Source organism: Xylaria bambusicola, assembly GCF_022495145.1.
Source record: "Xylaria bambusicola strain CBS 139988 unplaced genomic scaffold F5B22scaffold_8, whole genome shotgun sequence".
NCBI lineage: Eukaryota > Fungi > Ascomycota > Sordariomycetes > Xylariales > Xylariaceae > Xylaria > Xylaria bambusicola.
The window spans coordinates 623206-646587 of NW_025953561.1; the positions used below are offsets into that span (position 1 = coordinate 623206).

The 23382-nt window shown below is 50.1% G+C and overlaps 9 protein-coding genes across 9 annotated transcripts; 3 read left to right on the plus strand and 6 right to left on the minus strand.

Moving 5' to 3' along the window:
• Positions 1-628: 628 nt before the first annotated feature.
• F5B22DRAFT_643790 (putative chloroperoxidase) lies at positions 629-1424 on the minus strand (the record flags this gene model as incomplete). The annotated part of the gene is made up of 2 exons (XM_047978322.1): positions 629-1214; positions 1273-1424. The coding sequence occupies 2 exons, from the start codon at positions 1422-1424 to the stop codon at positions 629-631; spliced, it is 738 nt and encodes a 245-aa protein (XP_047833634.1).
• Positions 1425-2426: 1002 nt separating this feature from the next.
• Positions 2427-3235, minus strand: F5B22DRAFT_643792 (uncharacterized protein; the record flags this gene model as incomplete). Its single annotated transcript, XM_047978323.1, has 2 exons — positions 2427-2966; positions 3032-3235. The coding sequence occupies 2 exons, from the start codon at positions 3233-3235 to the stop codon at positions 2427-2429; spliced, it is 744 nt and encodes a 247-aa protein (XP_047833635.1).
• A 212-nt stretch (positions 3236-3447) lies between these two features.
• On the plus strand, positions 3448-5672 carry F5B22DRAFT_545008 (Hsp70 protein-domain-containing protein). Its single transcript, XM_047972887.1, has 3 exons — positions 3448-3775; positions 3888-4014; positions 4066-5672. Exons 1-3 carry the CDS (start codon positions 3640-3642, stop codon positions 5504-5506), a joined length of 1704 nt encoding a protein of 567 aa, XP_047833636.1. The 5' UTR covers positions 3448-3639; the 3' UTR covers positions 5507-5672.
• A 424-nt stretch (positions 5673-6096) lies between these two features.
• F5B22DRAFT_595694 (N-terminal C2 in EEIG1 and EHBP1 proteins-domain-containing protein) lies at positions 6097-8348 on the minus strand. The gene is made up of 2 exons (XM_047974160.1): positions 7967-8348; positions 6097-7895 (listed from the first exon to the last, which is right to left on the minus strand). Exons 1-2 carry the CDS (start codon positions 8000-8002, stop codon positions 6447-6449), a joined length of 1485 nt encoding a protein of 494 aa, XP_047833637.1. The 5' UTR covers positions 8003-8348; the 3' UTR covers positions 6097-6446.
• A 1036-nt stretch (positions 8349-9384) lies between these two features.
• Positions 9385-13063, plus strand: F5B22DRAFT_595699 (POPLD domain-containing protein). Its single transcript, XM_047974161.1, has one exon. It carries the CDS (start codon positions 9837-9839, stop codon positions 12678-12680), a length of 2844 nt encoding a protein of 947 aa, XP_047833638.1. The 5' UTR covers positions 9385-9836; the 3' UTR covers positions 12681-13063.
• A 99-nt stretch (positions 13064-13162) lies between these two features.
• On the minus strand, positions 13163-15721 carry F5B22DRAFT_595701 (uncharacterized protein). Its single transcript, XM_047974163.1, has 7 exons — positions 15088-15721; positions 14967-15008; positions 14875-14904; positions 14717-14803; positions 14314-14487; positions 13908-14250; positions 13163-13848 (listed from the first exon to the last, which is right to left on the minus strand). Exons 1-7 carry the CDS (start codon positions 15574-15576, stop codon positions 13271-13273), a joined length of 1743 nt encoding a protein of 580 aa, XP_047833639.1. The 5' UTR covers positions 15577-15721; the 3' UTR covers positions 13163-13270.
• A 2125-nt stretch (positions 15722-17846) lies between these two features.
• On the minus strand, positions 17847-20830 carry F5B22DRAFT_595706 (major facilitator superfamily domain-containing protein). The gene is made up of 8 exons (XM_047974164.1): positions 20278-20830; positions 20132-20212; positions 20001-20053; positions 19681-19938; positions 18962-19620; positions 18748-18906; positions 18418-18686; positions 17847-18355 (listed from the first exon to the last, which is right to left on the minus strand). The coding sequence occupies exons 1-8, from the start codon at positions 20413-20415 to the stop codon at positions 18290-18292; spliced, it is 1683 nt and encodes a 560-aa protein (XP_047833640.1). The 5' UTR covers positions 20416-20830; the 3' UTR covers positions 17847-18289.
• A 404-nt stretch (positions 20831-21234) lies between these two features.
• On the minus strand, positions 21235-22372 carry F5B22DRAFT_545110 (uncharacterized protein). The gene has a single exon (XM_047972888.1). It carries the CDS (start codon positions 22043-22045, stop codon positions 21596-21598), a length of 450 nt encoding a protein of 149 aa, XP_047833641.1. The 5' UTR covers positions 22046-22372; the 3' UTR covers positions 21235-21595.
• Positions 22373-22734: 362 nt separating this feature from the next.
• On the plus strand, positions 22735-23254 carry F5B22DRAFT_643799 (Mss4-like protein; the record flags this gene model as incomplete). The annotated part of the gene is made up of 2 exons (XM_047978324.1): positions 22735-22890; positions 22973-23254. The coding sequence occupies 2 exons, from the start codon at positions 22735-22737 to the stop codon at positions 23252-23254; spliced, it is 438 nt and encodes a 145-aa protein (XP_047833642.1).
• Positions 23255-23382: the final 128 nt, after the last annotated feature.

Genomic DNA, 23382 nt, shown 5'->3' on the forward strand with positions numbered 1-23382 from the left:
CTCAATTAGACAGACATCGGAGGAGGTGGTGAGGTGGGAAAAGGGACGCCCGACCTCGGCCATCGATGACAATTGAAACAGGTTTGTGTGGAGGCCGTATTACTCGTAAGTGAAGATAATGCCCAGTGCATCATTAACAACATTGCTGACAAAGGTCCGTGGTGCAAGGACGACGCTTTAACCCGACGATTGATTGATAGTGACTAGGGATTGAGCCGAGGTGATGATGGAGAATGATTCTAACACACCGAATCTACCGGCGCTTGCTGAATGTAGAAGGGTGATGCAATACGACTTGGTGGCTTGATGGCGGGAGTCCTAGACCGGAGGTTCTTCGAGTGACGTGACGAGAGGAAGGTCTATAAGCCAGACTGCGGAGGATGTTGAGTATGCAAGCAGTCTTACAGTACATACGTCAGTCACAGTGAGCTGAGTTTGTTGTAACACAGTGGACAAGTTTTGTCAGCGATCTCTTACAAGTATTAGTCACTAGCCATGCGGCAGATGACTGCATGGTAATGCTCAAGTACCGTTTGTAATGCCCCAAAACTTGGGCAATCTAGCAAATAAGCCTTTTATTAAACGCAACTTGACGTTGGAAACTGTCATTGCATCTTATGCTTGATTTCTAAGAACTTCCCCTTTGCACCGCCTGCGAGTCAACAATGGCGGCGCTGATTGGAGCCGTATCTGAAAGCAGGACAGTCTCTTTAGCAGGTTGCCACCCCTGAGCTGTAGGGAATCTCTCTTCCAGCAGCCAAACTCTAGTGCGGTCTTTTGGCGCGCGAATTGTGCTTATGTTGTCCGTTCGCACGTAGGTGTCGCGCATAAGTAACAACAGGAGCGCCCCCTCCCCCTGCCCTACGCTTATCTCCTGGGTTGTCGGAAGTGGGTTAGAGGTAGTATCAAGACGGTTGCGGGTTTTTGCCAGTGATTCAACTGTCAAAAAGTTGGGTTTACTGTCTGCGAGAAATTGAGCTACGCGGGTGGTGTCGATGGTGTTACTGTCGCCGGAACTGGCGTCCTTGCGCGTCAGGGACGCAGGGTGCTCGCCCCCTTTTGGGTTGTTGAGGTCAGAGAGCTTGATGCTCGACAGCCCGAGGCCTTGAAATGCAAATTTTGCGGGTAAAGTACCGAAGTCGGAATGCCAGTTCGTGGAGTCAAAAATGGCATTACCGATGTCCTGGACTGTGATGTTGCGACCATCATGTGGACTGAAGTGGAAATCTGTTAGCGGAGCTCTATTATGAATAATAGATTGGGAAGACCAACAGGTAGCCGTGGTTAGCCAGAGTGTTCAACAACGGGCAGGGGCCTCTTGAGTCAGAGCTCTTAGGCTTGACATATGGTTTGAGAGCAGCCTGGGATGTAATGGGGCTGGCAGCACAGGCCGCTATAAACGCGAGAAGGCTAAGGAACTGCATCTTGAGTTTTAAAATCTGACTTAACAAGAACGCGCTTGAACGTGAGGACAGGAAGAGACAAGCGACCACGCGTAGGCATTAGTAAAGCAACTTTAGATTCGCGTTCTGCCATCGCGAATTTATATCCGAGACGAGAGTCTTATATTTTCATGTCGTTATTCGGATATCCCAGCAACACGCGAACTCCTACGGAGAAAAGGTACCATCGTCGTGTGTAGAATAACCACTTTGCAATCTAATCGCTGGATGGAAGTTGGTAATCATTACAATATCATTGGGCAATATATTCCCATGTTCATTATTTGGGGGTCTGGATTTCGTCGGTCTTTGCGATAGATCGAGAACAGAGATAAGAGTACACATCAATAGCGAGCTGGTTAAAGTGGCTCGAGGTGGTGGTGGTGATGATGGATGTATTTAGCCAAATTGGATGGCTGCAAATGTACCTGTTGGTACATGGATATCTTCTCCTGTGAGTTGTCCCGCTATTCTATCCGGACGCCGCCTTCTGTACGACTTTAGCCATGAAGTCTCAGGACTGTGAGGCGCATTATGGCCTTCCCGGTCAAGACCGGAGGAACTGATTGCGGCGCGCGGTCAGCAACCGGCATAGCATTCAATATAAAGGAACCATTCAAACACTGGATTTCATGATCTAAAAATGGACTTTGTGCTATGAATCAATTGGTTAGAACTCGCTTTTAAAATGTTACGCATGCGCAAGTAATAAAAAAAATTCCAAATCATTGAAACTTACGTGATGTCGATATGCCCATGAGGCGGAAGCGATGCTGGAGGTGCAGCAAGGCGGTGTAGCAGGGCGACATCTTCGTGCTCAATTAATTCATGGATCGTCAACAGAACTCGGACATTTGGCGATGTTGCGTCAGGCGAGATGACACCGTACAAAGTGGTTGGGATACTGAGAGTCTGGCTCTGGCTTGCCATTTGCGCTGGGGATTCTGCACCGAGCGATTACCAACATAAGCCCGATCTATTCACTTAGCTCATCTCCTTGACGAGTTTTCGGACGAGTTTCTTCTGCTGTTCGACGCTAAGATTGTTATCGTCCGTCTCCTTTACGGCCCGTCCGACTACCAAAACGGTCTTGACACTCTCGCTGTTGACCCATAGCTTGCCGTTTCTGCCAACAGCCGTTTCAAAGGCAAGGCCGGCAGACCCTAGTTCTTCCAGCACCGCTACTTTCCCCTCTTCAACCGACTTCCTCATTAGGAGCCGCCGAGACATTCCGAGAGATATGTCGTAAAGCATTCCTCCAACCAGGGGACCAAGCCCATCTGCCTTGCCGGTAGTAGGCGAGACACATTCCAACTCAGGGTCCATATGACGGTTGGCCAGACACACCCTGGCATATACCAAAGCACCGTGGTTGAGCTGCGGCCTAGTCTTCTTAGTGGCCATCTCAAAGGCCAACTGAGGGAGAATGGCGTTGGGAGTGTAGTCGGTGATGGTGACGTAGTAGTAGTCCGGACCAGAACGCTGGACAGTGCAGATCACCAAATCACCAACAGCCGGGATATACTTGAGACTGGGGTTAGTGAGGCCTGATTGTGCGGGGACGGGGATGTCTATGGGCTCGGGCTCACTCTTCCACCGTTATATTCGACCCAAACCGAGTTCTTCCTGTGGTCCGTGACAAGCTGGCCAGCCACGGTTGGTATCAACTCACTCGGCGGCACATGTCGCAGACCGGGGCCAAGCTTCAAAGCCTTCTTGGGATGTGATGGTACGAGGGATGCGGGGATCTCGTCTCCCGGCAAAACAAATACGCGATCAGCATGAGCTGCCATTTTCCAGCAATCCCTTGGATGAGTATGTGAGAGTGAAGCAAGCTGCGTATTCTCATCTCAGCCAGGCCACGCAGGGTAGCTTCGGCTAGCCGAATTTCGATAGGAAGCTCAGAGCTGATAAGCAAAGATAAGAGATAAGATGGAGATAAGACAGAGAGGCATGTGTGGCTGGCCACGACATCGGGTTGGAGGGGCATTTGTGGCTGGGGCAGCGTCGCAGTCTTCCATCACTGATCTTGGGTAACTTTTTTTTCTGGCCGCCAAAATTTACGAAGACAAGCTGCCATACGTCCGCACTTCTGACGGCCTGCTCCGCTAATCAGATCTCGACGCTGCCAACACCCTCCCCGTGCTTGTCGACACGCACACAAAACCGACCAAATTTATCACGGTCTTTTCGAAGCATGGCAGAGAACGGGGCCGCTCCTGGCGCTGCGCCAGGTGATCGCTGCGCCATTGGTATTTCCTTTGGTAACTCGTACAGCTCTATTGCCTGCACTATCGACGACAGCCCTGTTGTGATCGCGAATGAGGATGGAGGTAAGTCACTAGAGTATCTCCTATGCCTTTCCCCGTTCTCTTCCCCGTTCTCTTTCCCCTTCCATGAACCCTAACATTCCCTATCGTGCCACTAACCACGCCGGCTTCCTAGATCGCCAGATTCCCACTACCCTCTCCTATGTAGACGGTGAAGAATATACCGGAAACCAAGCCAAGGCTCTCCTAGTTCGCAACCCCAAGAACACAACTGTTGCCTTCAAGGACTTCCTCGGACAAGAGTATGTTAGCCTCTACACAACTATCTTGGCAGCCTGCTTACCTGAGAATAGTTTCAAGTCGATTGACCCCACACACTGCCACGCCGCTGCTCACCCCGAAGATAAGAATGGAACAATTTCCTTCACGATCCAGGATAAGGCGGAAGGCGAACCCTCTGTCCTCTCTGTCTCTGAAATTTCCACCCGGTATTTGCGACGACTTGTACAGTCTGCTTCAGATTACATTGGAAAGAAGGTCACATCGGCTGTCGTCACCGTACCTACAAACTTTGGTGAGAAGCAGAGAGAAGCTTTGATCAAGGCTGCGCAGGCTGCCGACCTGGAAATTCTACAGTTGGTCAACGAACCAATTGCCTCAGTCCTCGCTTACGATGCGAGACCCGAGGCGAAGGTGGAGGACAAGATCGTCGTAGTGGCTGACCTCGGTGGTACACGCTCAGATGTTGCTGTGGTTGCCTCAAGAGGGGGTCTTTACACCCTTCTTGCGACTGCCCACGACTACGAATTCGCCGGCGCTCAGTTGGATAAGGTCCTTATGGACCACTTTGCTAAGGAATTCATGAAGAAGCACGCCAATGTTGATCCCCGCGAGAACGCCAGAAGCTTGGCAAAGCTGAAGGCTGAATCCGAAGCCACCAAGAAGGCGCTCAGCATAGGCACAAACGCCAACTTTAGTGTTGAGAGTTTGGCTGAGGGTATTGACTTCCAGATGACCATTAACAGATTACGGTACGAGACCATCGCACGCAAGGTTTTCGAGGGTTTCAACAGACTGGTTGAGGGTGTTGTCAAGAAGGCCGGTTTAGATGTCCTTGATATTGACGAGGTTATACTGTCTGGTGGCAGCTCGCACACCCCTAGAATTGCCTCTAACTTGCGCTCCATCTTTCCTGCCACCACCACAGTCCTAGCCCCTTCAACAAACGCCACCGCTTTGAACCCTTCAGAACTGCAAGCCCGTGGTGCTGCCCTACAAGCTTCGTTGATTCAAGAATACGAGTCCGACGATATTGAGCAGTCCACTCACCCAGCCGTTACCACTGTCAACCACATCTCAAATGCCATTGGAGTCCTCACGATATCCGACGATGGCGAGGAAACATTCACACCCGTAATTGCCCCCGAGACAGCTATTCCTGCCCGTCGTGCTATCCACGTAGAGGCCAAGGATGGCGGCGACGTTCTTGTCAAGGTTGTCGAGGGTGGCACCCACATCAAGGTCACCAAGCCTGAACCCAAGGCAAAGGAGAACGGTGCCAAAGATGGCGATGACGAGGAGGACAGTGACTTCGACTCCGAAGAAGAGGAGGAGGAGCACAGAGAAAAGGTCTGGAAGATCGGCAGCCCCCTCGCCGAGGCCGCCGTCAAGGGCGTCAAGAAGGGCGGCAAAGTCGAGGTTACCATCACCGTTGGTAACGACCTAAGTGTCATCATAACAGCAAGGGAAGTCGGTGGCAAGGGCGGTGTCAGGGGAACTCTGAAGGCTCCTTGAAGAGATCTCAAGGACGAGAAAACGAGGTAATGGATTTCGCCATGCGCACGCATCTGTCGGGACTGAAGACTAGTTTGCATCGGCTTATTGATCTATCCGTATACAACGGGGATTACAAGTCTGAGATATTAGTAATAAGTAAGGGAATCCGTAGGTACTTACTTCATTGGGTGGTTGGGGGGTTGCATTTTTTACATGATAGAGGAAATACAACCTTGAGGGTAAGGCAGGCAGGGAGGTTTACATAGAGGAATATTAAAAAGAGCCAATGATTCATTACGTACTATGACTACTATGGCTGCCTGCCTTTATCTAACTTGTTTTCTTCGTGTCATGAATTTGTTGCGTCTACTCGGCGGTGGAATCTACGCTTTGGTTTCACTTGACTTATTACGATAATGTTAAAGGGGTGTTTGGGGGAGGAGAATGGGAAAGGTCTTTTGGAATGTAGTAGGTTAACAAGGTACGCGTAGATCATATAGATTACATTATCCATTTCGAAAACGAAAGGTTATAACGCTTCTCTATGAAATAAAGAAAGCTAGTTACCCGTAAACTCACCGATTAATATAATCGTGAATCAATACAGAAGGAATTGTGTTACATACGGGATAACCACAATGTCGCACGTTCGTGCCGATTGTGATAAAAAATAATGCACGAGTATGTAGTTAGTTGGATGTGACTTATAATTATAAAATCCGAAGATATTCTCCGCACTTTTGATGTATTTCTCCTTCGCTTGTTATACACTTCATACATAAATAGAAAAAGAAAAAAAAAATCAGCATTATATATCGCCATGAACACCAGCCCCCTGTATGTATGCTTTGCTTGAGCCATATGATATCTAGCTTAGGTACCGTGACCCCTTTCCCCCATAAAACGTAACGCCGTAACACCCGTATGCTGTTTCCTGGTATGCAATTGCGAATGTAAATTATGCCGTCGTCTCTGATATACTCCACGCGACGAGATCGTCTCGCAGCTCGTATTCGTCGATTTCCCTCGGGCGGCGGAACCCATTTGATTTGTGCCCGCCGCCCCGCTCGCTACCACTTCCCGTGCTGCCGAGCGTCGGGACGAGACTTGTCATGCTCTCGTTGCGACTGTGGAGACCGGGGGACGGGCTCTCGTCGAAGAGGGACGCGCCGCTGTCTTCTCTGTGGGTTGTGTATGGTGAGCTGCGCCCACCATGTCTGCTGAACCGCTGCGTATGATGCGATTGTGGGCTAGGTCTTGATGGCGGTAGGTTCGAAGACTGTACGCCGTAATCGTTGTTGCTGAGGCCTGTGATAGTAGCGTTGGATTTGTCGCTCACGTTACTGTTGTCGCGCATGTGCTGAATGCGCCGGATATCAGTTGGACGAAGCGTGCCGCCGTGTGGATCGTCGCTACTCGTGCTTGGCGTTCGGCTACTGCTGCTGCTGCTTGTCCTCCCGGGGTTTGGCGATTCCGCGTGTGACCTCGCCGACTTGCCGCCCGTGCCATCACGCCAACCACTGCCACCGGCAAAGATATCCTCTATGCACTCGTCGGCGTGTAATTCACCGGGTTGGGAATCCCAGCTTGCGGCAAGCGCACGACGGTATATGTCTTGGGCCTCGGCAGCTTCACGAGACTTAATCATGCTCGGTAAGGCGCCGCCGGGGTCGCTGCTTTCTTCCCCATCAACTTGCTCATTGGCGCCCGCAATGATGCTTGAGATACCACCCATGAACATGGTGGCCGATTTTAACGGCGGCGCCACATAATTGCGCTCCCCATCCGCCTGGACCATGAGAATACCAATCTTAAGGGTACTATTAATCTTGCTATCCTGCATCAGGTATCGTCGTACAATGCCCTCCTCGGCTTCTTCGTCTACGACGTCATTTTCTTCCGGGTGTTGCGCGGATGCGCTTGTCGACAAAGATACGCCTGGTCGTTCGCCCTCGCTAGCTGATCTACCCACGCTTAGCTTCCTCTGTGGTACGTGCTGGCTGATCTTGTCTCGCGCATGGTCTAGACCCCCTGCAATTCGAGACGCCGTGCTCCGGCGAGTATGATTTTCGCTTTCCTCGACATATTCGCTCAGGTTTAATCGTATGTTGCCCAGTGATATCCTTTCGTCCCGTCCGGCGAGTCCGGTCGCAAACTCTTGCAAAATCTCAAACTCAATGGGGCACTCGGTCAGGTTGTTCGCGCGATCGATAGAGATTCGCAAGGGTACCGTCTTCGAGTAATTATATGTGGCGCGATGATGGATCTTGTCGACGGAGCACTTTGCCGTACGGCCACGGTGTTCGCCGTGTATACTGTTGGGTAGATGCCATTTTACGTAGGATTTGCCGGCGACTAATGGCACATTGTTCAAGTCGTATATCCAGAGATGTAATTCGAATTTCGGCTATATGCGGATGAGCGATTAGTGACGATACATAGCAGAGTAGCAAGAGCAACGGTGTGCTAGTAGATTACCTTTCTAGCCTTATTTACTATTGGGAAGACACGCATGTCAGCTTAGAATTGCGCTGGCGACAGTGTGGTGCATAGTAGGGTAGAGTAGGAAGAGGATGGCATGATGGTCACGACAAAGATGTAAACGCCTCATGGGACAACAGAAGTGGACAGCTATAATTTGCGACAGTGACAAGGAAGGTTTCTAGGGAAGTGTATAAAGCGACGATGCTCAGACAATGCAGAGTCGTGCAAAGCGTATATGCGGCTAGCCAATGAGGTAATCAATCCCGGGTATCCCGAGTAACAAGAAAAAAGGCTCTTTGAAATGCGACTCAGGGAAGGAGAGGGAGTTCATGGCTAGGGAGGGGGATCGAGTCAAGGAGCCGTTGGGGGTTTACATACACAACGAGGCCATGGTAGGACAGGATTACTATTGTCGATCCTAACGGCTAAAGTCGCATTCAACGGACTGGACGGACCAGACCAAGGCAGAGTCTGCGACTGCAGTAGTAGGGGCACAGCTGGCAGCTAGCCGATGCGGACAGGATCGCGGCGATATGCAGTCATAGCTGATGCCGGTTTGGTTCGGGACTGATAAGTCGACACGGCCTGATGGATTCGTAATCGCAAGGGGCCGGAATATGCGGGAGGAAGAGGGGGGGTGTGTGTGGAAGCAGAGCGACAGAGCGAGTGAGCGAGAGAGCGAGATCTGAATGGGAGGTGGGTGATTTGGATCTAGCCCGCAGTTGGTGTAGGTACGAGACAGGCTCGACAGGGAAGTAGGTAGGAGTAGGTTAGGTACCTGAAGCACTGGCGCCGACACTGTGGCAACAAATAGGTCGATAAGAACGACTATAAGCAAGTAAAGTAACTATAACCCGGGTATCAAGACGCCAGGGATACTGTACTAGTATGATTAAAGCGAAAGGAGCAATGATGAAAGTGAAGAGGGCATCGAGAAGATCGAGAATGGGCTCTGAATGGGCTGAGCGATGGTCAGGTTGTCAGCACTACTTGGCAGGGCCAACCAAGTCTGGACAGCCTGGACTCCCGAGCCGTCGAGACAAGCCGTCGAGACTGGGGGGGCCCAAGTCTGCAGACTCTGGCAAATACGGGCAGAATACGGGACTGGACATTGTTCGAGCACAGACTGCACATCTCGCGTGGATGCCGGCACTATCTCACGACACTATCTCAGGTCGGGTTAAGGCAAGACGTCATTAGTTGGTGAAGTGTTCTCAGCTGTGAAAAAGTAACAGCCCTTACCTAGTAGGGTAGAATAAGGCAGGTTCATAGGGCAGATCTGGGCAGAATAAGGGGACTCGGCGGATTTTCCACGAACCCCCGACAGTAGGTACTTACATAGGTACTTAGTATTACCTAGGTAGGTAGCACAGGCAGTACACAGGTTTGTACAGGGTCCCCATACCAATTTAGTGAAACTCGACCCTGAATCGGGTTAGTGCTGAAATGGGTAAAATTCCACGCTCGTCGACCAATTAGCAGCCATTTTCCTCATGTACAAGTTGGACATCATGACACACAGCAGGACATTCATGCTGAGCACGAGCTGATCTTCAAATACGGAATCTATTTTGAGTTCAGTCACCGCCCAAAGATATAAGATATTGAAGAACTGCTACTGCTGAAGACTTGGTCACTTGGCAAAACCCGGTAGAGCACTCTCGGCTAAGTTCGACACGCAAACGCATCATTCAGCGACAACGAGATTAGCATGATCAGGACCAGGGAAATGAGAGATATCTAGGGCTCTCTTCCTCATTACATGGAGCTCTAGCATATAAAAGAAGCCCATGTTCCTGTGCCGGCGGCTGGAATCTATCTTATTGCGTATGTAACCCCTACCGTGGGTGAAGTTTGAGCTGAGATGCCCCCCCAGCAAGCATCACGGGGTAAGAATGGGAAGCCCTCAGCCCCTTCTTCAGCCCAAACCACAGGCTCGGGCCAGTTCAACAAGAGAAAAAATGGACCGCAAGACACCAACTCACAATCGAACCCAAGGGCCGCCAAGAGGAACAAATTCTTCGACTCACGAAGTATAGCCGTTCAAAACCAGCATGCTGCACTGCAAGATGGCGAGCTCAACGTGCAGTCCTTTGTCAACTCCATGGCATTTGAGATCAATGCCCTGGACGAGAGCATGCGTCGAACCCGCGCCTCGGCGACAAGCCGCGCCTTCCAGCGCGTGCCTTTCACCATGAGACGAAGAACTGCTGCTCATAATTACAAAAGGATACCAAAACGTCTACACAAACGCGCTAAGCGAGAGATGGCCGAGGACAATACTCCGACAGTGAACTCAAGGACAAGAAAGCCTAAGTCATCCAGGGCGCGATTACGTGCTGAGACGGCACGTAGGTTGGGCATCCTTGCCAAGCGGAAGCGGTTGCTCAAGATTAAGAAACATCTTGGACCCGACAGTGATGCTATAGCGACACGCGCTGCTAGACCAAAGATCAAGAGAAATGAGCTAAACGATCTCCCCATCACTGCGCCTAGATATAGGAAACGACAGTCGAACAAGACTTGGTTGCCTACTCACCTGTGGCACGCCAAAAGGGCTAGAATGACACTCCCTTCAGAGCCTTTATGGGGATTTTCCATACCCCTAACCCCTACACAGAAGAATTATCGACCAACTCATCGGGTTCAGTGGCAGAAGGGCGCTATAGCTTGGGATATGAGCTATATGAGCACAGTTAGCCTATTTGGAAAAGAGAACATTGTCCAGAATATTCTTAAGGACATCGGTCTTACGCAGGAGTCATTATGGAATGAAAGAGGATCGCGTTGGAGATCAGGAGCCGTACATTGGACTGGCAATCTGAGCAGAAAAGTCAAGAACGCCGTCTGTGTCATTGGCCCTGCGACTATCATCTGGGACCCTCCGAAAGCATCTGTTGACACGGAAGCAGACAGTGTGTCCAGACAACTATTCATCCGCATTCACCCATCTGCTTTCCATCAGGTATTTAATGAGCTGTTACAACTTATCAGAGCATACAAGCCGCAGCCATACATACAAGATCTACGACACGAAATTGGAAGCATCGATATCACGGGACCGGACGCAACTGAGGCTTTACTTGGTGTACTCAAAGCCTCCGTCTCTAGTTCAAAGCAAGTACACGCCTCGAAGTTTGAGTCCTTGTTAGGTCTGAGAGACCCTGCGTCATTGCCCCTAGGAGCCTTGCTGGCATTTTCTATCATTGATCCACGTCTCAAATACCCGCCGCAAAAGGTTCAGCCTCCACCAGCCACAGACAAGCAATCGCAGACACGTCTCCTCGAATCCCTCTTCACATTTCGCAATGACGAAACTCATGGACCACATCAACTGTTTGACCGAGACGTCCGATTCAAAGCCTCGAAACTTCCGTCTCAGCGATCTCTAAACCGTCGTCGAGGAAAAAGTGGACCGGGCACTCCTCTCGAGCCAAGTGATGTTGATCCCCCAATCCCCATCATGTTACTTGCCACGCGAAATGCGAACGGCGCGGGAGTACCAGGGACTTGGACGCTCCTACTTCCCTGGAAATGCGTGCGGGCTGTATGGTACAGCTTAATGCACTACCCACTATCTACCGGTGGCAATCCGGCCTTCGGTGGACTCGACGAAATCAGACAGCTGTCATTTGAGCGTGGCCAGCCCTGGTTCCCAGGGGACGTACCCGGGACGAGCGCTGGCAATAGCTGGGAGACACGAGAACGACAGGCTAGGTGGAGAACTTGGGATCGCAAGCCCAAAGGAAAGCGGGTGAAATGGGAGACTGTCGATCTCGGCGCCGGGCGTAAAGGTGAAGTCGGCGTGGGTTGGAGCTGCGATTTCAAAACCCTTTTCAGTATGGGGGATTCTTCAACGGGGGAGGAGAAGACGCCCAATGATAAAGATCACGAAATGGCAGATGCGCCAGAAGTCCCCAAGTCAGAAAAGGAAAAGCCGACGTCAAATAAACTTGACGACAAGGCTGAAATCGAGACCCTTACAGACAATACTATCACGCACATCCCCAAAAACATCTTCACCACCTTTCTATCCTCGAATCAACCTCCAGCCACACTAGCACCTAATTCCACCGTGACAGTGAACATAAAGCTCCTCGGGCGAGGCGTCGTAACATCATGCGCACGGATATACCGTCTACCACGCACCACTCCCCCCTCAGCCGCAAAAACATCCTCCCAAGCCGAAGTCCCAGCAACCCAGCCGCCTCCGCAAAGCCAACTCGAATTACCCCCCGATCTCCGCGCACAATGGCTTTCTCAACGCCCATTCACATCCAACAATTCCACCAGGAACAAATCCGCAAAGAAAGAAGACGCAACCCTCACCCCAGAAGCTCGACGCCAAGCCCTCGCGCAATCCCTCATTGGCACACCTCCGGCCTCCTTCCTTTCCGCAGACAACACTATCAACACGTCTCCTTTCCCCACTACCATCACCGCCAACGCAACCTCGATAAACGGACACCCGCTCTGTCCCGACGCAGCCGATCTCATCGGCTTCGTCACCACGGGCGCGTATAATCTGCGCGACGGCCGCGCCGAAGCCATCGGGAGCATCACCGCCGCACACGCGCTGCGCGCATTATCGGACGAGAACAAGAGGGCGAAGAAGGATCATAAGAGCGAGAAGGGCGCGGCGAGATTGTGCGTTGTTAGGGATTCGGGGGTGGGCGTCGGGTGGTTGGCTCGGTGGGAGGTTGTGTAGCGCTACTTACCTACCTAGAAGGGAAGAAAAGAAGAAAAGGGGAGGAGGGAAGAGATAGTGGGAAAAGGTAATGCGGAAAGAGAAAACGTGATAACGCGAGTTTCACCAGATAGTTCTAGTAACTTGGTACCAAACCAGCCTTTCCTATCTACTTGCCTCTCTTGTCCTCTCCTCTCCAGATAAATAAACAGAGATTGGATTAAACATGTTCATGTTTATATGTGTAGATAAAGCAGATTCTTGTAAAGAAAGACCTTGGTGAGCAAGATCACGTATTTACCGAAATGGAATCATTTAATATAACGTGAGATTCTATTATAGATCATTGAGAGAGTGTCAGTCTACTTAGATAAATCGCAATAAATCTTATTATATCTCCGTCATGAGCTAGCTTAAGTTACTCTATTAATCTACCCATCACATTGCGATCTAGACACAAGGTATCATGTTCCCCTGTCTAATATATTTTAGTTCTATTTACCCCCCCCCCCCCCCCCCACCTTATATACCTAGCTGCAATTCATGGTCGTCATGATCCAAAGCATAAGAATCGAGAGTGAGAAAAGTATATTTTCAAATTCTATGATCTATCAAGAAATATTCAACGATCCTACATCCGGCTCGCCGTTCGTCTGCTGCGCACCCTCAGCCAGCAACCTTTTGCACTCGACAGCGAGGTCCGTCTTCTCGACCAGCTTGCCCTCTTTATCCGGGTGGCCGTCGGGCAGGCCCATGACCTTGACCTTGACCTTGCCGGCTTTTAACTCGTCTTCGCCAACGATGACGGCGAGAGGTATTCCGCCCGTCTCGGCGGCCTTGAACTGCTGTGGTAGACGCGGCTTCACCTTCGGCGAGAACTCGGCGCTGAGACCGGCGTCCCAGAGCAAGCGCGCGATACCCATGCGCTCTGCAAGCAGGCCGTTTTTGCCGCCGAATACCATAACGTAGACATCGCTGCCGCGCACTTTTTGCTTTTCCTTTTCGTAGCGTGATTTGAGTATTGTGAAAATACGGTCGACTCCAAATGAAATGCCGATGCAGGGAATCTGTTTCCGGCCGTACATGCCGACCAGGTTATCGTAGCGTCCACCAGCCGCGATACTGCCCACCCTCGTCTCGGCCGAGCGATCCTTAGCGCTAAGTTCTATAACGGCTTCATAAATCAACCCTGGTGAATTGTTAGCAACGGAGACGTGACTATTCGCTAAGTCGACTGTGTTTCCATACCTGTATAATAGTCGAGACCGCGAGCTAGCGCTAGGTCGAATGATACTTGATCCGCAATTCCATAGGCGTCCAGATAACTATGGAGCAGCCTCATCTCTTCTATTCCCTTCTTCATCTTCTCATTGGCAACCATTTTCTCGTTCTTTGATAGAAGATCTATGATCTTTGGTATGTCGCCGCTGTATTTGGTCCACTCGAGAATCTCGTCGGCAACATTGCCCTCAAGGCCCTTTTCTATCATTTCTTTCTTCACTTCCTCGGGGCTCATTTTGTCTAGCTTATCAACCGCGGAACTTATCGACCTGATTTTATCGTCAGGCACACCAGCAACCGCAAACAGACCCTGTTTCCGTAATCAGCATATGGTGGGGAATAAAAGGGGATATTGGTGAGATAGTCAACATACGTCGAGGATTTTGCGATGGTTGATCTTGACCGTGACGTCCTTGGCCAAACCAAGCGATGAGAACACTTCATACACGATTCGAAGAATTTCAGCATCGGGTATCATAGAGTCATATTCACCAGCGATATCAAAGTCGCATTGATAAAACTCGCGCATACGACCTCTTGCAATAGCCTGTGTAAGGGAATATGTCAGTAACGGCGTTCATCGTCGATCGTGTATCACATGATATTCCTCATTACACCAAGTCGGCCCACTTCCTACGCCATTTGACGATATGCGCTGTAGAAAAGCATTCTACTAGCCACACCATAGTATTTTGCACCCGGAATTATTTGGACCGACTTGGAATACGTAGGAATGCCAATGATGGTGGGATGTAAGAGAAAGTGGCTTAACGGACGGGTTGATCTCTCCGGTAGACTTTAGCGATGTGGTAGCGCTTGATCTGTTGCGTGTTGTTCATGGCAAGCCATCTCGCGAAGGGGACCTATACGCAACAAATAGTCAGCCAACGGCGTAGATGCAATCATGGCTCAACCAGATCATGGGAAGGCTTACTGTCAAATCATATCGAAGCGCGAGATCCTCCTATTTGCAGTCAATACTAGTTCGAAGGTGTGATGGCGATATGGAGTCGGGGCGAAACGTACGCCTCCTTGATCTGCTAGCTCGTATATCAACTTTGAGTCTTCCTGAAATGCCATGTTAGCTTAGTCGCGCGACTGCCACGCGACAATGAGCCGTGCGGAGAGAGGACTTTGGTGAACTCACTCCATACTTTCCAGACAATATGCTCTTTAATTCAAAGACGGGAGTATCTAGTGCGACACCTCCGTGACGAGTGAAGGCGTCCTCAGCGGCTTTGAAGATACGGTCTCGAATCTTGATATCTAGACCAACCCAGTCCCGTGTACCCTTGGGCACCTTGACGGCTGATTTATCTGTCTTCTCCTTCTCCATGTTGTTGCCTGCTATTGCAGATGCACCACTACTGCTGCTGCTGCTGTTGCTGCTGCTAGAGAAATTTTGTACGATGCTACTCCTGATGAGGGGTGTCTGGTTCCGAGTCCGGGGCCGGGTTTGTACAGATACTCGCGGCAGTTGGTAGAATCTCGGATGACTCGTAGCGACGGGGCTCGTGAAGGTTCTTTGGGAGAATATGCAAGGGCTCGAGACGATAGGGCGGCGAGGCCAGCAGCAAAGGCTCGACGACAGTGTCAATGTCAGTGTCGTGGGCGATTGCAGGGCTGGTAGTCGCATTGGAGCGGTACGTGAGTCACTTGACTGGCTGGCTGGCTTCTGCTGCCCGTCTCGAAATCATTCCCTTAGGCCTTAGGCCCTTACGTTAGGTTACAGGTAGCTAGGTACCTGCAGATACCTGAATTTTCGCGTTTCGTTTCGCTGTAACAGAACCAGCAAACCGCAATCGCAGACCTGGGCGAGTTGCAAGTGGGGACACCCCCGTTACAGCCTAATGCACAACACGGGGTGAGGGGCAGTCCAATTTTTTTATTATTCTGCCCCTCCATAGGTATTGGTTCCAGATAACGAATGCGATTGTTATCCAACGTCAAGTCTTGACCTTATAGCGACATCAATCGTACTTGATCGAGGCTCACAAGACCAATTGAAGACACAGTTTTATTTTGTAACCCCTGAGGATTCTACAAGCGCTTTCATCTCTGCGCTCCCCTCCCAACCTCCCTACCTAACACATGAAGCATAGAGGGGAACAGAGGGGTTAAAATATGCCCCGCACCTCTCAGCCCCCACTAATTCCATGATCGTTACGCCAAGAGGTAGGTACTTGTATCTCGACGTCCATGTATCTTACTTCATTTTTCTATTGCCTCTTATCTACTAAATGTAGGTGGCTATATAGAAATATATCGCCTCTTCTATTGTAAGCATCATCGAAGCCTCTATAGATGAGGCTTCTAGGTGCGCTTTTTCTCTTAATACGTCGCAACTATGCACCTTTCCGTTTTCGTAATATCCGACCAGGCGTAAAGTTTCTACGCGCTTAACTCCGTTGTTTTTACACTAGACGGAGAGATGGACAATGGCATCTTATCGAGGCGGATATCGACCCAATTATTTATGCCTCAATAATATATCCGCTTAGCCAATTTCAACGGACCATAAGGCACAGCCTGTGGCACGAGTTCGCATATAATCACGGGTTTCTGCAGCACCACCGATATCTTTGTTGCTGTTTTATTGATGTTTTAAGTAAAATATTGACAAATGATTGATAACTTCCTTAATGCGAGTGCAAACCATTCCCACTTCAAGAACGCTCTCGAGCTCGTTAGCCGTGCTTGTCTTCAAGTCCGTTTCGAGTTCATCACGCATGTCCAGGACACCTGTTGCTGTGAGAACCCAGGTTATTGGTATTGTTTAGCATCAAGAAGAATCTGTTGATCTCTTGCTGCGGAATATCTTCAATGTATGCTTGCGCGGCTTAAGAAACCGACCTATTAAAAGTTCATATTTCCCGTCCTCCTTTCGATAAGTAAGACCTTTATTTCCGGGCTCGCAGTGAACAATGATCGAGTTCTTCTCAATAACCCTCGTGATGTATAATGTAAGACTGCGTCTAATAGTCGGAACAATATTTTATCTTCTAAATCCCTGTCCAGAAACGCCGTCCTCGGCCAACATCGATAGATTATCGCGAAACAGTATTCCTATGATACAACGTCCAGGACACTGTCTAAGGATAGTATCTCCTTATAACTTTCCCTTACTAAAGAAGTACACGCCCGCATTATTAAATAGCAACCCTAACAAAAGAAAACGAACATGAAAACCTGTCTTCAGACCAAGACGAACAATAACAGCGCCCCAGATATAAATAGATGTACACCCAGGTCACCTCAGATGTACTCTGTGGATTGCTAACGTAGGTATAATATTTCATAGCCCATCTTCTGCATTAACTAATCATGCTTTGATCCATGTATTCCAAAACGTACACGAAGATATAGGTTCCAAACAACGCAATCTCTAAAGCTCAACTTGAACACGAATTCTCGCGCTCACATGATCTAACTGTTGTGTAGTTTCCATTGTCCCAACTATCTAGGTAATCTCCAGCTTATGAGCCTCTAATAGCGTAGTATAGCGTGCTCGACTTGTATAAGTAGTAGATTTCATCACCTCCCGCGGACCCACTAAAGGGGCACTCTGACGATGTTGAGAGTTGCAAGATGCGGCTGGCACTTGAAGAAGTAGTTGGGGGAGAAGACTGAAACTACACTATGTCCGTAATTAACGGTAAGAATGACTCCCAGAGTGCGTAGCTAGTCATCTTCGGACATGAGCTTGACAGGTAGCGATTTTACAAACGCATTACTCTGGCTAGCGAGACTTGGTCTTGATGTCGATCATCCACGATATCGTGCAAAAACCTATAGAGTTGACGAATATAGCGAAGCGTGTAGGACTGGGGTTGAATTATATTTGGGAGTGTAGGGAGCAGGTGGGATTGATCGAGGTATTACTTTCAGATTCTCTGGTCAAAGTAGGCTTGCTTTAATTATAGAAGCAATAATGTCTTTATTAAAATCAATATTGCATTTTTGACTTTCTTCCCATTTCTGATGGAATCGTGAAGAACCACCTCCGTCCGGCCACAGCACCCAACAATGAAATACCACAGATTTCGAAGCGTGCCGCGGTTCTCAATTACTTATCACCCAATGTAGAGCGGAGCATATACACCGAGTTGAACACAGACACGCTAATTAACGTAGTCAGGAACTGCTTCTCCTAAATGTAGAAAAAGGTCGATATATGCCAAGTCTTGCAATATGTATACTAATACATCCCGGAACGATATTAGAGGACCATTTCCTCTTGATTTACTCCCTTACTCCTTCGCAACTATTAGATGTAAATGCATTTTCCCCATCATCCTCCAATACACGGCTCTTAAACGTCAAGCTGAGGTAATTCTAGGCACACAAGACTAGGCTGACGGTGCCACCTTTTCCTCGACCTTCGGCGCATCTTGATTCGCGTTCGCTTTTCCATTCTATAAGCACACTGTAGTTAGTAAACTATCTTTGCATGTATTACAGAGGCAGTCAAACATACCGTAAACACGGCCGAACACAGCAGCGTGATGATTGCCCCGACATAGACGACTATAAAGGTCTTGTTTAACGAGGAGACTATGATCTTGAGCGCATCCGTTCGTACGTCGTCGGGCAGCGTATGTATCAAGTTACTGGTAGCGCCGGCAACGAGGTCCTGGACCTGGGATCGGGGCACGTCCGGGAGGAGTTGAAACAAGCCCTGCTGAGCGGTGTTGACGAACACGGCGCCAGCAATGGCCAGTGAGAACGTCAGACCGCTGAGCTGGGCTATGAGAAGGTTAGCTAGAGTCTGACTGGACTATGGCGTAGGATGGGGGTCATTGATTACCGATCATCATGAGGGCTAGTGCGTTCGGCGCCTCAGAGGTTGGCACAACCGATTGAGAGACGGCAAATGACGATTGCGTATAGGCGCCGGTGCCTGCGCCGAGGAACACTTCGATCGCGTATACTGCGCCGACAGGGGTATCCAGCTTGACATAATGGGCTGCGCTAAGTTAGATATCTCCTAGTCCAATTTCAAAAATATCGTTATAACTAACCAAAGAGAATAGAGGTGATTGTAGTAGCGATGGAACCAATAACATAGATCGGTTTATAGTATCCCCAACGGCTGAGAAGAGCCCCGCTTGACGGCATCACCACGATGAGCGGAATGATGTAAGGTAAGAGGCGCACTGCAGTATAAATGGCGGAGTCGCCGCGCGTGAATTGGAAGTATAGGGGAATGTAGTAGACCGAGGTGTAGGCGACACCACCGATGGCACTGCAGGTCCAGAACAAGAGGAACGGCATCCGCCAGGTGAACAAGTGTATGGGGAGAAGGCGCTGCTCTCGGGTGGTCAGGAAGCAAAAGTGCTGCTGGAGAGCGAAGACGATGAGGAGAGCGATCCCCAAAACGAACAGAGCAATGATGGCACCGCTATTCCAGTCGAACTTGACGCCGCCGAAGTTGATGGCGATGACCAAAAGAACCATACCGGCGAGCGAGAGCCCCCAACCCAACCAGTCAATGAGTTTCAGCTTTTCTAGTTGCGTCTTGTCGGCCATCGGAGGGGCTGAAGGGATACTGAAGAGGGCCAAGGGTAGCACAAGGCCGAGAATGACAATGTTGATGTAGAACCCCCAGCGCCATGTCCAGAGTGCGAAGCCACCGCCGACTGCAGGTCCAAGGACAGTCCCGAGACCCCAGCAAAGACCACTGCACGAGCTGTTAAACCTATCCTCACCCACGAGATGCCGTGCCTCCGGTATAACTTACGTGAAACTGAGATACTGGGGTCTTTCCTTGGGCGTGGTGTGGATGGACAAGAGAGCGATAAGACCGAAATACATGCCATTGCCGCCAGCACCAGCGAAGACACGGCCGACGATCTCGGCGTTCATGTTTGGCGCCGCGCCGCACAAGGCCGAGGAAGCCAAGAACACGATGGTCGACGCGATGTAAACCCATTTGGCATCGTAGATGTTGTAGAGTTTGCCGAAGGGAAGCACGGTGGTCATGCCTCCGATGGTGAAACTGTTGCCATGTCAGATGAGGCAGTGTAGAGAGAAGTAAGATAAGATCAGGGACATGCGCACCCAACAGAGAGCCATGCGAGCTGGCTGACACCTTGCAAGTCGTTCACAATAGTCTGTTACCAAGAATGGCGTTAGAAAGGGGTATGCTTCACATGAGTGAGTAATTAGGCGTTTGCTAAGAGGAGACTCACGGGAACGATGTTTGCGACAATGGTATTATCGAGCGAGTAGAGGAAGATACTAGCCAGAGTGCTGATCACGAAGAAGAACCACTAGCATGCGCGTATTAGTGTCTACAAAGGCCGAGGTGAAGCCTTGTATGTCAGCAAGGACTTACGCGGAGGCCGGTGATCTTTCGCTTCTCTTCAACCTCATCCTTGCCGCCTAGAGCCGCCACATCTCCCTTCTGAAGGTCAGGTTCTGTAAGAGGGGCCGGGGCTTCATGCTCCTTGCTTCTGCTCGATTCAGAGTCCATATTCAAGTGAATGCAAGAGGGAAGAGTGTCGATATGAGTAGCTGGGTCGCGTAATTACGGGATGGAATGTAGCCCAAGACGGGCACTATCCTACAGCGCGATGATTGTATGAGATAACAATTGAGAAGTTGAGAAAATGCAACAGCGAGTAGCTAGAAGAATAAATAAGGCGAAGGAAGTGCATATTTAATTGTATCATGACGGGCCATCTTCCCCATCCAGCCAATCGTTTGTTTGCTGTGTTGGTGAGGCTCTGCTTTCCTCTGCTCTGATTAATGCCGGGGTCAAAGTTTCCCCTGCACTGCTGGGGAGGATTACCAAGCTGTTTTGCTTGTAGGGGTAAATTGAGACCGACCGCAATGTGGCTGTCGCTTAAGCACCTCCACGTACCTAGGTATTTGCACTTGGATGGTTACACACAGCTTTTACGGCCTTTGTTCTTACTGCGGTCCGCCTAAGACAGCACATTTCAATGTCTAGCACATGGCAAGAAGCCGATTCGTAGCTATGGATTAACTTACTACCGTATTTAGCGATTTATTTCTCGCCCTCTTACACGCGCGCGCGCTTAGAAGGGACACTCACTCACTTGAACAGCTACGACTTTGGCAAGCTGGGTACATGGGTGGGGGGACGATGTGAACAGAATCCTGATCGGTATTTCTACGCTCCGGATACTACTCTAACAGTATGAGACTCAAAGACACGGGAGGCCACGTAGAGCACTCAACCGCGAAGGGGGGCTTCAGGGAATCATATGCGGAGAAGCCTAACATGCATTTTTACGCCGCAATAATCCCCCCAAAAGGTAAGCGACTCCCTACCTATTAACAATCACCAGCAGATTAGGTACTTTCAGACCAGGCGAAACAAACCTCCAGTCCCCTCTACGATTATGCAATTATCTCGGTGAGAAACAAAGCCAAGCCTCAAGACCGATCATCATTGTCTACTCAACATTTCTAATTGTACCATGTCTCGTACGTAACGTGACGCCACGGCGGTTTGAGCGAATGTCAGATTGCTATGAGGGCTAACATTTGTCCGAATCGTGTACCAATTGTTGAAAGTCCTCAAAAGCCGCCCTCATTCCAACTTTTCAACAGCAGATCTTTTGACTTCATAACACACACACATACAAACACACGCACACACGCACGTGAAGGTCTCCAAGAAATCCTTACTCAGCAACGAGACCAAGACGCTTCTGCTCCCCGCCAAGGACCTTCTCAAGGTGGTCCGCATCGAGGAAAGCCTTGGCCTCCACAATCTTGCCGTCCGTGTTCCAGCGGCAGTGCCAAGAGTAGTGCTGCACGTAGGGCACCCCCACGTTGGTCTTGACGTCGACCGTCTTCATCTCGATGACGGACCAGCCCGTCTCCGCGTCGACGATGATGTTCGGGCTCTCCAGCTTGTATCCGGGCGGCTTGAGGAGCTTGTTGATGTTGGCCCACGTCGCGTTGTAGTAGTCTTCCTTGGTCGTCCAGGTGCCGCTGAAGCGGTGCTGGCCCGTCACTTGCCAATGCACGTTGTCATCGACATACTCGAAGAACTTCTTGGTTCCCTCGGGCGGGTCGTAGAAGTTGGCGAACACGTCGGCGATGTACTTGCGGTCAGGGAATGAAGGCATGGTTTCAATTGGGGCTTTGATGGGATAAGGTAGAACTGATCAGAAGTGTGCAAGTAGATAGATGACTATCGAGATGGATGAGATGTGATGAGTAGAGAGCATCACAGACATTACAGTAGTACGATGGTCAATTCAGCAATTATATAAATTATCTAAGGCTGCACATGTGTGTCATAGTATTGTCGGCCCTGCCTCTGGTTACGTAGGACGGACTGGCGTGTACTCCGGTCTCACGAACGACTTCATAATTGGTATGAAAACGACAGGGATGGAATCCATGCGCTCCTGGACGCGGTGCAAAGAATTTAGTCAAGCGGTTAGGCTATCATCAGTGCAACCTCAATTGAAAAAAAAAGAAAAAAGAAAAGAGTCGCGTATTCAACTCAGTAATGGTCGATTGCAGACTTGGTGGTTGCAAGACTTCCATCCTTGTTTGACCTTGGCGAGGAACGTCAGGGGATGACAGTACTAGCTAGGTAGGGAAGAAGTTGCCCCGTAGGACCGGAGATAGCTTAGGAGTTAAGCATATAAAAGACGGATGTCTCCTCAACATGCTTAAGGAGGATAGCCAGGAATCAATATCATTAAACTCTTTTACATTCTATATTCGACATACCTACTCTCTAGGTGCTACCGAACTGTGACCTAGCTTTCTTTACTCATATTCCTGATAGGAAGCGACGACTACCATGGCATCAGAGACGATCACGCGAGGGTCTTGTCTTTGCGGCAAGATCCAGTACGAGATCACGGGAAAGCTAGACAACAACAACATGTGCTGGTGCATCAGCTGTCGGAAGGTGACGGGCTCTGTGGCCATGGCCAACACATGGTGTATGAAAGAGGTGAGAATGACACAGCGGCTGCGTTCATTCGTTCGTTCGTTCATTGCATCCCTCGGACAGCGCTGACCAGAACGGCGCGTAGAACTTCAAGCTGCTCCAAGGAGAAGACTCGCTCAAGATCTACTTTGACCGCTCATGCGACTCGGGGGGGTGCATCGAGCGCGGGTTCTGCACGTCGTGTGGCTCGACCATGATCTCGGAGAACCGCGAGAAGTTCCCTGGCGCGTACATCGTTCCCGTAGGATCTATGGACATCGATCCGAGCACGGCGGACTGGGCACCGAAAGCTGAGTACTACGTCAAGCGCAAGGTCCCTTGGATCGAGACGCCGGACAACACGACCAAGTACACAGAGCTATGGTAGGGAGGGTCTACCGTATCTAGGTTGTCGGTTTGTCGGTTGTCGGTTTATGGTGGTCAAAGAAGTACCTAGGTAGTGCTGGGGTTGAGAGGTGGGGGCGGGGTTGGCATGGCGGAGACGGGCGGCCTTAG